At 29.4% G+C, this 13748-nt stretch overlaps 1 protein-coding gene across 1 annotated transcript; it reads right to left on the reverse strand.

Annotated features, from left to right (window-relative positions):
- Nucleotides 1-2688: 2688 nt before the first annotated feature.
- Nucleotides 2689-6810, reverse strand: LOC114163815 (putative pectinesterase/pectinesterase inhibitor 61). Its single transcript, XM_028048164.2, has 3 exons — nt 5838-6810; nt 5001-5137; nt 2689-3584 (listed from the first exon to the last, which is right to left on the reverse strand). The coding sequence occupies exons 1-3, from the start codon at nt 6731-6733 to the stop codon at nt 2884-2886; spliced, it is 1734 nt and encodes a 577-aa protein (XP_027903965.1). The 5' UTR covers nt 6734-6810; the 3' UTR covers nt 2689-2883.
- Nucleotides 6811-13748: the final 6938 nt, after the last annotated feature.

Here is a 13748-nt window from a genome sequence, read left to right on the forward strand (position 1 = left end):
AAGGGGGAGCTGGCTCGCCCAAGATTTTTTTTTCTTTTATATATATATATATATATATATATATATATATATATATATATATATATATATATATAAATTAGTTTTAAAAAGTTTTATTTAAATTTAAAAATCAAGTTTTCTTTCTCTTTTATAATTTATTTTATTTCTTTATTTGATTTCTTTCTTTTCAGTACTTCCGTCTATTTTTTTGTTCTTCTTTCTATTCCAATTTTTATCATCAATCTCTTATCATTTTCAAAATCAAACGACACCACAACAAAATTGAGAAGTTAAGGAATATTTTGGATCGAACAATTTTTTCTTTTGAGTAAGTTCATTTTTTGCCCTATTTCTTTGAAACAATATGTTTTCCTCTAGTACGTGGCTTTTCTATGCTCTAGGCATATTATGAACATAAAATCATGACAATATTTAGAAGGTGTTAATTTTCTTAAAATATTGAGTCTTGGTTTTGAGATTTAATTTGGGGTATTCATAATTTTATCTTTTGCTAAATAGGTAAGAGGGGACAAATTTATATTAGAAAAATTATGATAAAGAGTAGAAAAATTGATTCTTTTTATAAGAGGAATGTTTGTGATGAAGATGAAAAAAATGCATTTATGTCATCTAAACTTGAAAAACTTTACTATAAACCAAAAATTAAAGAAAATGAAAAACAACTTTATAAAGTTACTAGAGTTACATATAATGAATTTAAAAATACTTTCTCAAATTGGACAATACCCACCAAATCAAATTGATAAGGTACGAATGACTTATCTAAAATGGAGTCCATATCATATGGATCTAGAAAATTATTTATTGTCTAGTAAATATGGTTATCCAAAAAGATTTCAATACACATGGTTTAGCTTATTTTCTTTATGGTAAGAGTATTCGGTATTCGTCATTAAAAGATATTGCATATTGTTTACCATGTTATCTTTTTAGTAGAAAAACAAGCAGACGACATGACTCAAATGTTTTTATTGTTACATGCAATTGAGTTGATTTTCGTTGAATTCTAATTGACATTGAGTTGATTGTCATCAACATGTTTTATCTTTTTTTGAGTGTTTTTTTATAAGTTTTAAAAGTTTTTATAGCAAGCACAATGATAATCTATATTCCAAAGGATATTACAACAAACTTCATTTTTGATTATTATTCAAGTTTTTAAAAGTTACCTATAGTAACTTTTATTTTTTTTTAAATATGATTGTTGATAATAAATTATATGTTACACTTTCATAGATATTATTATCACATTTTTTGGATTCTATTATCGTATGTGCTTGTTTTGAATAGAGAAAATAATGTGAAAAAATAATTTTTTTTAATATAAAAAATATAATTTGGACCCCTTAAAATTTTGGTCTAAGTTCCGCCATTGTGCATCTACATAGGTGATTGGAGTGGAACACATCGTAGTTTAGTTTAGACACGTTCTACTATGGTAAATACATAAATTACGGGTCTGGTGCGGCCCTCGGGCAATGATTTTGAAAATATTACCATATAAGATGAAGTCGTACGGGTCCATACTAATTTAAAAGATGAAGTCTTATAAGTCAAATAGACTTCAACTTCTTTTGTGTTTTTATTTTAATTTTTATTCTATTATGTTTATATTTATTTAAATAATTTAATGTTTAAATTTAATTTAATTAATTAAAGACATGACAGACAATAAAACAAGTAAAACTTGTAGTGATTAGTATTAAGAAATTGAGAAAAATTAAAAATAATAAAAATAATATAATTGAAATGAATATACATTATCAAATAATGATCCCATTATAAGTATTTATCTATGTGAGTCAATGTCGCAAGGTCACCTTCAGTGGCAGAACTTGAATAAAAATTTTAGGGGTGTCAAATTTAATTTTTTTCTATATAAATTTTTTTAGTTAAATAAAAAACTCTTTATTTTTCCTGCTTAAATCATTTTCATATAGTGATTTACGTATGCACTTTTCAATTTCTAATATTTCTAATTCATTGAATTCACGCATTTTTTAATTTCTAATATTTCTAATTCATTGAATTCACGCGACAATGATATTTTAATTTCTATTCCAATTCAAGGTTATCCAATTAATTCATTATCTACAAAGGAATTTGTAATACAACCTAAGATATATCTATAAATTTTACCATATGCAACAGAAAACATAAAAATCATTAAATTTCATAATTTAGGGTTGTACTAATTTGGATTGTACTAATTTGGGTAAAAATATAATTAAGGTTCATGCCAATTTAATAACAGAATTTCTAAAATTATAATTAGGGTTCATACTAATTTGGATAAAACTTAATTTGGGAAAAACATTGTATGAGGAGATTATAAATTTAAGATACATAAACCATAATAGAATACTAAATTTTATTTATAATTTTGATAATTTTGATAGGTAGAGCAACCATAATTATTATTATTATTATTTTTCTATTATAGTATGTTCGTCTTTCTATTTTTCTTTTCTCTTTTTGCTTATTTGAGGAAGACTATAAATGAATTATATAACAATGATAAAGCGTTACTCACACGTCACATTGCGAATATAAACGGAGTCCTATCCTACCTTTATTTTCTGTCGGTAAGTTTTATCATCAATTTTTCTGTCGGTGAAATTAAAATGCTGTAGCAAACAATTATAACAGCTCTAACATAGAATGAGGTGTGAAAAAAAATTATATATTACATCAAAACACTCTTTACATTATGATCTTTATTATCATCAGGTTAAAAAAATAAAAACTATATTATATTTCAGTACAGTCATAAAGATCTATAAAATTATATTGGCAAATTGATTTAGTATAAACTTTGGACCAATGATAAAAAGTGTCAAACAGTAACCGTGTAACATTATTTTAAGTTGATAACCCAGCAAGGAATGAAACTCCAGTAGATGGTAACCACGAGGAGCCTGATATGAATTGTGCTACCGTGAATTTAGAAGCTTCATCGGTGGAATTGATGACCCGGTATCCAGACCATTTCACTCGTTGTCCCAAAGCTGCACTCGGTCCAAAATTCATGTATTCACCATAATACAACGTGTCTAAAGCAAACGACGATATATTCCACTCCAGCCATCCACGTGGGTGCACATGATCTCCTATGTAAGATAACATGTATACCGTTCTAGCATAAAGTTTCCATGGACGACCCAAATAAGTTGGATAACTACCCTTGGATGCTTCTAGATCCGATGCGGCAAGGATCCGACAGTTGTGGATGGAAATGCCTGTGTTCTGATTTGGGTCTTTGCGATTTTGGGCCGTAATAGTGTTCTTTTGTTGTGCCATGGGCTTGCGGGCCCAAAGACTACAATTCTGGAAGACCACGGCGGCATTGCCGAATATGAAATCGACAGTCCCATAAATGTCACATTCGCGGAAAAATTGACGGTTAGAATGGACATACATGGTGTCTTGGTATCCGATAACGTTGCAACGGTACACCACGGCGTGATCTGCTCCGATACGGAGAGCCACAGCTTGGTGCTTCTCCGGTCCGGCATAGTTTTCGAATGTCATGTCCTTGGCGATGAAACCAGAACCGCTAGCAGCTGCACCACAACATCAACATTTTACTATTGTTGTTAGTAAAAATAAGGTGAAAACTTTATTGTGTTGGTGGTTGATTTGAATTAATGTTGGTTGTGAACCAGTGGTCTTGTATTTAATCATTTTGAATATTCTGTCGCTGTTGGACACAATGTGACCTTGTTTATCAATTTCTCAAGCATTGCATGACCCACTAACAATAATTTGATTTCTCCACTTTAATCTGGTGCCTTTCGTTAGAGGATAAGATTAATATTTAGGAGTACTATGGTTTATGAGGTCAAGATGCGTGAAGCCAGAGGATCCCAATTTGCTATTTTTTTTTCTCTCTTGTTTCTTATGCCAGCATTAGAAAACAATGAAACGTAAAAAAAGTGTTGTTTTCTGATCATTAATAAATTTCAAATGTCTTCTCATTAAATAATTTAGAAAATATTAATTTTACAGAAAATCATGAAGACGACATAATTACATCTTTTTCAATTTTAATACAAAATTTCCAAAAACAAAAAATAAAATGTCACTTTTACAACTACTCATGGAAATGCAAAATGAAAAGGAATACGAGAAACATGCCTTTCAAAGTTTATCTAAAGATAGGAATTAGACGTACACAAAGCGCATTATATAATCAGCAATATATAATGCAAGCGACCAAGCACTGATATGCTGACGTCGATCAAACTTCAAATGCTATTTTGTTGTTTTATTTTTAAATCCGTAAGTTTTGGTTATGATGTAATACTAAGACTCAAGAAACAAAAGAACAACTAAACTATACTATATTAAAGCGTAGAGATTTTGATACAAATAGGAAAAAAAAGACATTTTACATTAAGGAAAGGGAAACTTCAAGGTTTGAAAGTTCAAACCTTTGACTAAACTGGATGAAAAACATCTTTCTCAGAATGTGAAAGAAAAAAAGTGTGTCTTTTTTGTTTAGGCATAAATGCGAGGGAAGTAACAGGAAAAATATTATGACCTTAGAAATTGGGTATATATGTAACTTCATTCTCTTAAACATTGACTTTGGTTATAATAACAAGTAAAACAAAACAATATAATCATCGGTGGTGGAGATCCAAGGCTCACTCAGTAGACAAACTATTAAACGGCAAGGAATCTTAAATATGCAAACCAAGAATAGCAGGCCACGTGCAACACATGTACTAGTTTTCCTCATCATCTCCTTCTTTTTGACCTTTTCTTTTCCTCTTTTCTCTCTCTTAAACACCCTATTTTATCAATTTTTACTTTTGCAATCTTTATGCGACTGATTAAAATGTGTTGATACTATTTATGACTATTTTTTAGCTTTGATTTAAATTTTGAAAAATTATAAAATACAGTAAGTAAAGATTAAACTGAGAAAATCATAGTAATAAGCACTGGGGAGAGGACAAAGAAGAGGCATTTACCAAAGGATGCCGTGTGGAACGTGGTGAGGTTGTTATAATAATTTTTTCCTCCTGTGATGACGGTTTTGCCCTTACCATCTCCTATGAACATCACATTTGTTTTCTTCCTCCCCAACTTTAAATTCTCTTCTTCATACCTGAAATTTGTATCACCAAACCAAAAAATATTAGAATTTCTCTTTCGTAACCTCCTCAACTACCATCACCAAACATCTTCTATCATATATACATGTTCTCATAAAATCAACACCGTTAATATTCATGCACATGCAGCTTTTTAAAAACATTACCACATCACTAACAATTTAATAATTATTTGCCTTAAAAAGACTATTTAATCATTTTTAATCTCCTCTGTTTAATTAATACTGTATTTTTAACGCACTTTTACCGTTAATATGTCAAGATCAATAAATGGGGATGGTGGCATCGGGACATTAGTAAATACTACGTTGTCCTACACCACATGCAAGTCATTATGATGACAAATATTTCATATTTACACCAAACAATGTTGTCAGCACACCTTTTTTTATCAGTGCAAGAGAGGGAAGAAAATGAAAAATAAAAATATTATTGCTAAAATTTGTTCACGTGACCACAGTGCCCGGTCCAAGCATGATGATTCGATACCAACAAGTCCACCACGCAATCACCCCCACAACCCACAGTGCACGGTTCACAGACCTCTTAAACAGTCACTCAGTACAGCAAAACATGGAAACAACAATAATTAAAAAAGTGATGGTTAACTAGTTACATGGTTAAAAAGAATCAGGAGAGTAAAATAAAATTAAAATAGTTATATTTTTGTTAGTTTGGTCTCAGAAATTTTACCTTCCTGCCCTGACGTAGATAATGAAGCGGCGTGAACTGTATTCCGGGACCTTCTTAATGGCATCGGCGATGGTCTTAACGGTTCCGTTACCGTCCTTGGAAACCACAATATCGGCTTGTATCGCGGACAGAGGCAAGGTCAGTAATCTTCTATCTCGTCGATTCAACCATCTGGGGAAATTATCAGCTCGCATTGTCATCAACCGTCTCCTGTTCTGAATGGGAACGCCGGCAAAGTCGTCGCCGTTGGCCGCAGCAGAGAAAATGGCGAGGCAATTGCTGACGAGCTCCGACAAGTCCTTGAGGTTGTTGTTCATCTGGTCCTTCACCGGACCGGCGGCGTCGGCAAAGCCCTCCGCACAGGTGTCCTGGTTGGTGAGCGCAGCGCTGAGCCATGTGAGTACATCTTCGCTGGCGGAGCCAACAGCACCAAGGGAGACAGTGCTGAGGGAGCGCGCAAGCGCGTCAACAGAATCGTCAAGGAGTTCGAGACAATCGTCGTAAGCGGCACGAACGCGGGGATCCATGGTGGCGTAGGAAATTGCAGCCGAAGTGTAGAGCGCCTTTGAGAAGTGCTGCAGCGTGACATTGAAGGAAATGTGAAGGAGGTCCTTCTCCGATGCGGCCTGGGATCCGGGAAAGTCGAGCAGCGAATTGACGCAAACAGTCTGAAATCGCGTTTTACTGCACGTGCGTGAAATGGCTTGCGTAGGCTTTCCACGAAGCCTTGAACGATCCGTTGTTGTTCTGGTTTGAGAGAGTAGCGCAACGGCCGTAACCGCCGATGCTGCTATGAGTATGACTCCAAAGAGTGACAGCAAGGCGATTTTCTTCTTCCCGGAAGATCTTGGATTGATGGGCTGAGAGGGTCCCAGTCTTCCGTAGTCCATTACCATAAGATGTGTGTTTGTGTGTTAAGAGGGAGAAAAAAAGAGGTGTAGAGTGTGGTGAAGGGTACGCAAGGAGTGGTCCTTTATATAAATGACGGTGCTTAGTTACTAGTTGTGAGAAGTGAGTGTGTGAAGGGGTTGGTTGGTGTGAAGTCGATGTCTGAGGGAATTAGCTGGCCGCTACTAAGCCAAGCCCACTCAACAATGTGTATAACACTGCCTCTCTTTTCTATTATTGCTTTCATAATTATTAACCTGAATTTGATAACTATGACATAAGAATCCACAGATTTCGATTAGCTTCGTTGAAACTTTAAAGCAGGGATTAAAGTACATCCCCGTTTAGAAGGATACATGATGTAAGAAACCGAGGAAATAAATAGACGGCATCCAACCATGTCTCAAAATAATTGAGTACAGAGAAGGTCAATAGCTATATCTATCTATCTATTCCACACTTTTCATTTTCTAATCCTTTCGTAACATTCAATCTCACTATATCTTAATTATCCACTTATTCTCTATTCTTACTTCAATGATCGATCCGAACATAGGTACCTTTTTCATGTGCTGCTTCAAAATCAACGTCAAAACTAGTCACCATCTTAAATCTGTGAAGTCTACATGTTAATCTCAACAACAAATCTTGATTATCAGGTGTCGGGGGATTAATAGAACAAATAATATAAATATCATTAATTAGAATGATGACATTTATTAGTTAATACAAATTTTTATATATCAAATATGAGACGATACAGTTAAATGTCATACTTGAAGACTTTAATAATGTAATAGTATTGATTAAAAAAAAGTAATTGAAAGGTTTAGTATAAAGTTTATTATAGACGTTTTTGATGACCTAGTGTTTGTATTTTAATAGATGGCTGACTCAGTCCTCTAAATCAATCATGCATACATATATGCTGCTTCACGATGTCATGATCTTAACTGTTCAGGGAATTCTCTTACGATCCAATCCTATCTTTTCCGACCTAATCTTTTTTCACCCAGTTTTCTGCATAATTTAATATGCTCTTTCTGCTTTCTGCAAATTTTTAATTTAATATTATCATAATTACTATTTTATATTTATAAGTATTTATATTAAAATATACTAAAAATATTACAATATTGTGGGTGACATATTTGCAGACGGTGGTGAGTTACTTTCGAGTTAGGAAAAAAATAGAATATCCATCCATACACACAGCTTTATCCCTTCGCGTTAAAATCCACAAATCACAAATTTATAACACTGATATATATATTTTAATTGAAATCTATGTTTTCCCCTTGTTTTTTCGTTTTTTTTCAACTTTGTTCTTTTTTTAGATTCCTAATGGTACACAGTTTTTTCGGTTTTTGTGAATTTGAGTTAAGATATGTTCTTTTAGCATTCCTTTCCTAGTTTAATGGTCATGTATTGTTGTGAATGTAAAAGAATTTTACAGTGACAGTGAACTAAAGTTACCTATTTTATTGCACCATATCATGTTATTTCATTTAAATTTGGAATAAACATTGTCGGAGAAACACTATTGTTAGTTATTGAGAAAGGAAGTTGGTAGAAAGAAAGATACGGAGTGAGTTTTGCGATTGAAACGTGACGACAGAGAGAGCTTTACAGAAAAAAAAAAAAAAAAAAGTTTAGGTTTTGATATCAGAAAGTGTGATATATACAAGGGAAAAGAGACAAAATGGATGGAATTAACATTTTGAAACAGAAATTAGACAAGGGAAAGTGATTTAGGATGTATCAATTAAATGGAAAAAAACAATCTACAATAATAGCTAAATTTTTATAATTAAAGAGTTTGATTTCTAATGAAATAATTTTTTCATAAAATAAAATTAGTTTATATATCAAACAACAATAATTAGAAGTTCTTTATTATAATTACTTTAAAATATTGTCAATTAACATGCAAAGTAATTTTAACTTATTAATTTTTTTTTCTTATGTCTTTCTCTGTTAAAAGTACTCATGACGAGAAACCCATTGCAAGCAAACATTATATTTTATTTTATCATAACATATATAAATACTTTTTTTATTTTTCCATAGTTGGTAGGGTGCTATTGTAGCAGTGAATAAACAAATCTCACTTAAACACTATATGCAATGAAGGAAAAACAGAGTTGCTCAACAACAAAACAATATTGTATATATATGAAGTATCCTAAGAATTCTAACATGGCGTAATCTATGTATTTTATTTTATATTACTACGTTTTAGTCTCTTCTTGTTTCTTATGATTAGACATGAAATAAAAGTCAGATTAAAAACCAAGCACAAATGGCACGGTTTATTACATAAATGTAGAGATTGCTTAAAATCATTTGAACTGAAACTTTATCAACATCTTATAATCTCTTTAACGTGAAACAGCTAAAATGATTTGAACTTTCATTTTTATTCAATTGATTTACTTATATACGGAAAATTTATGATATGTTTGAAGTTTTTTAAAAAAATATAAATAAATTTAACTTATAATTTTTTTAAAAAAATATTGAAAAAAAAAAGATCATTCAATGAGTGACATTGAAGTATATTAAATTTTATGTGTATGACTACTATGTTTTTGCAATAAAGCACAAGTGAACATTTAATGTAGAAGCATTTAAAATACTAATATTCACTCCAAAAGAAAATGTAATTAGAGTGATAATAATAGCATTAATGGATAAGATAATGGAGAGTGATGGGATGTGATGATTTATAGGTTGTTTGGTTAGTAGTCTCCATTAAGAACCCTATCACTTTTTCGCTTTTCAATTGTTCCTTTCTTCCTTCAAACCTTTTCTTATGTTCCTTCATACCTCAGCTTTGCACTTACTAATTAACGTAATAATTCCGAAATGGTGCCTTCTTTTTCCTTCTTATCTCTCACTTTTCTTCCTAAGGGCCCAATTTTTGCCTTAGTCAAAATTGCTTCTCATTTCCTCTTTTCTATCAAATTATTGCAAATTTTTTCTTTAATTTTGAGTTTCACCCGATATCGAAAGACCCACATGAACTATAGATAAGACAATTTTATAGTATATAAGTAGGATGCAAACCTCATCTTCCAAATCGATTTTTTAGAGTTGAGTTAGACTTAAAATTCACTCATAACTCGTTTAGCCTACTTCTAATACTCAATTCTTCAAAAAAAAATTGAAAATAAATTTGAGTTTCTTCGTTCTTACTAATATGATAGCAACTTAACCAAAATTTTCATAGCATTTATTGTGTTTTGTTTTTGTGTGGTTCATTGGTGAATATATGAACCGGGCCTCATATTTAAGGGACAGCGAATCGATTGTTTCATATAAGCTGTCTTTATTTGAAAGAAAGTGTCATTAATTTATTAAAGAAAGTATGTATGCGTACACATACTAATCCGGCTTATCCAACTTCAAATTATCTTAATTAATGATTACGAATTTAAAATTTAAACATGTAACCATATTAAATACTTAGATATTATTTTGTCTTTAATAGTTTTATCTGATTTCAAAAAAATTCTTCGTAAAATAATGGTATCTTATCTCTACCATCTTCATTGTCTGTCCAAAAGGTAATTAAAGAAAAAAAAGTAAATATTTTAATGGTTTTGTTTATAGAGTACATTTCTTCGTAAAATATGCATGTTTTATATATTGATTAAAATAAATATTTAAAAATTTAATTTGAAATTTATTTTATACTGTTAATTAACGATTAACAAAAGTATAGGAAAAAGCTGCAAAAAAAAGAAGTGTTTGTTGTGGTAGTTATTCGGTTAATGCCTAATGATGAAGCTATTGTGATGAAATAAGTAATGTGTGAAAAAAGTAAGTGGAACTTCACCAACAGTAGATATAAATAATTTAAATGAAAACAGGAAAACCAAAAGCGCGTGAGGAGTCACCGACAAAAGCTGCGTGGGCCCAAGGAACCACAAATCATCAGACTCTTTTGACTACCACACATGTCACGTATTTTTCGTTTTACAACTTCAAACTAGGTTATAGTTTTATTCTTAAAAAAACATTTTAATCTCAATCCATAGAACACTGCATCTTCTACATTTAATCTTTGAACTAAATAGTAGAATCAACGATTTTTTTTAAAATATGTTTTTAGAATGATTTTTTTTTAAATTTTGATATATTTTGTTTCAAATTTTAAAAATAAATAAATAAATAAAATTATTTTAATTTAACTAAATATATTTTATACTAACATTTAAATTATTTATATTGTTATTTTGATAATTTTTTATTTAATATTAATTAGAAAATCCATTTAACATGTCAAAAATTTTAATATAATTAAGTAAAAAATAATTTTATTTATTTATTTTTAAAATTTAAGAATTAAAATATATAAAAAAATTTGAATAAAAATAAATTTTTAATTTATGTCAAATTAACCTACTTAAAATCATATTTAACTTTGTATTTTGTGGTTTATAAACTTTTTTAAGTCGAAGTTCAAGAATCGTAGAGCTTTTTGGTAAAATATTTAAATATATGTACCCATAATGTCTGTTTTAAGTTAAGACATTGGATAAACAGATGTTGTACTTTTGAAGTGTAGGTTGTATTGTTTGGTGTGTGGTTCTTGCTTTTGGCAGTGAATGTCGTACTGATTCAAAGTTCACAACAGAGACACTGCTTTATAGGATACCCTCTTTCTGTACTTATGTCCTTTCATATTAGTGTTGCCGTTGGACAAATATCTTAAGTATATGAAAAGTGTTTTTTTAACACAATACTTAAGTAAGATGTTATTCTTTAACTTCAAACATTTTTAAAGAAAATAATAAAAATAAAAAATGTATCCGTATGTATTATTTTCAAAAATAAAAATATAAGCGAAACCAAAGAAGGTTAGCTGCATAGTTTCTCTCTACTAAATTTAGATCTGTTCCTGTTTTCGTTTCCGCATGTACTGTTTCGCCATACTGAACGGCAAAATAATTGTAAGGGAATCGTTCAAATAAATACACGTTCGTGGACGTTGAAATTAGAAGTTTTAACGATTAAAAATTGTTATAAATAAAATTTTTGATGATTTAAAAAATGTCAAAATTATTCATGTAAAAAATAGGTGATAATAAAATTTTAACCATTAGTGTTGGTATCAAAAAAGAAAAAAAAAATACAGCCTAAGTTGTTTTTTATTAATAACTCATTTTTTTATTGAAAATAACGTTATAATATATTACATTTTTTCTTAATTGTTAACCTGTATTTTGTTATTCATTATTTTTATTATTAAATTTTAATATAAATATAATACTTAATTTTATAAATCATATTTTAATAATAAATATCAATATAACATTTATAGAAATAATAAATTTTATTTTAAGAGAGACAATATTTTTTATTTTAAAAAAACAAATAGAGACTAAATTGAATCAAAAGTACATATATGTGGACTAAATTGAAACAAATAGACATATGTGAATACTCAATTGAAATCAAGATAAAAATAATGACACTTGATAGCAACACTAATATGTGAGACTATCTTACCACATGTCACACCGAATACCTGACACGTAGCAAAAAAATTAAAAAAATCATGTGACACTTTTTTTATGAAAGGATCTAATTGAGTTTCTTTTTCAAAAACGGAGATTAAACTGACACATTAAAATAAAATTAAATATCATCCAACTAATTAAACCAAAAGAAAACAAGTTTAAAATATTTGAGATCTTATAAATTGCTTTCAAAAAATCAGTTCTATTGAAGAAATATATATCACCAAATTCAGGCTAACGAATATCATAATTTCTCAATTAAGTATGCATACTTCAGATCTAAGTCTACATATACAAACAAAGAGAAGAAAGACTGAAAATTCAAATAAAATAGAAAAAAAAAAAACTTAATTGAAGTTTCTTATACGCGGACTAAGTTTGTACCCAAGTATCTTTTAAGTTATAGTCTAAGGAGAAAGGGGAAGAAAAACATCTAAAATTTCTAAAAAGAAGATATATGTTTTGGAAAAAAAAAAAGTTTTAGATGTAAACTATTTTACTTAGTTTCCATTTTCTGATCAATATAAGAAACTACTCTATTATAGAAGAGGAACATTTAGGAATTATGATTCTCACAATTATATTATTAGAAAAGTTTAAGAACTTACATGGATCCATTGTAAAGTTCTCTTAATCAATGTTTTTCCTTCTTTTACTTTTATGTAATGGCTTCTTGATGATATAGAATTATCAAGTACAAAGTTGTCTCCTGTCAAAGTCATTTTTTCTTTACGCTTTAAGTTCTCTTGAAACCTAAAAACTCTACCACTTCTCAGAAGAAACTATCATACTTTTTGTTTAGTATTTTAAAACTTTAGTAAAATACTATAATACCCCTATGAAATGAGAAGTGAGGGAATTAATTTAATAAATCTAAAATAATCGTCATAACTTTAATAACTTATATTTTAATAATCATCATATTAGAATCTTTACATTAAAATTATTTTTTAAATTACATGAAACAAATATTAAATTAATATATAATTTAACATTAGATACATAAATAAGGAAATTGTTTGATTTTTTATTTATAACTTTGAAAATATAATTTTAAATATAATTACTAATTTTCTTTAAGTTCAAATATTTTTCTCAAATATTCATATAAAGAATTGTGAGCATTACATGTATATTATCCATGAACTAATTGCCAGCATCTATTATAACCTTAATAATATATCCCTCCAACAATGGAACTCCTTTCTGCATTATTATCCTACTCTATCCTCCTATTGAGATTATATGAATATACTCATATTTAACTTTCATCTAAAAACATCTCCCCATTTACAAATTTGCACCTTCCCATTTATTATAAAGTTTAAGTACTTAGTTGTCACAAAAATTAGTACTCTTCATCAGTTTATTATTAAAATATCTAATTTTAAATAATACTTCACACTAACTATTACTTTCATCTAAAAGCATCTCTCCATATTCAATTTTGCACATCCACATCTATTATAAAGTTTAAGTACTTAGTTTGTAACAA

Source organism: Vigna unguiculata, chromosome 9, assembly GCF_037176805.1.
Source record: "Vigna unguiculata cultivar grain cowpea cultivar isolate G323 ecotype 2 chromosome 9, ASM3717680v1, whole genome shotgun sequence".
Taxonomy (NCBI): domain Eukaryota; kingdom Viridiplantae; phylum Streptophyta; class Magnoliopsida; order Fabales; family Fabaceae; genus Vigna; species Vigna unguiculata.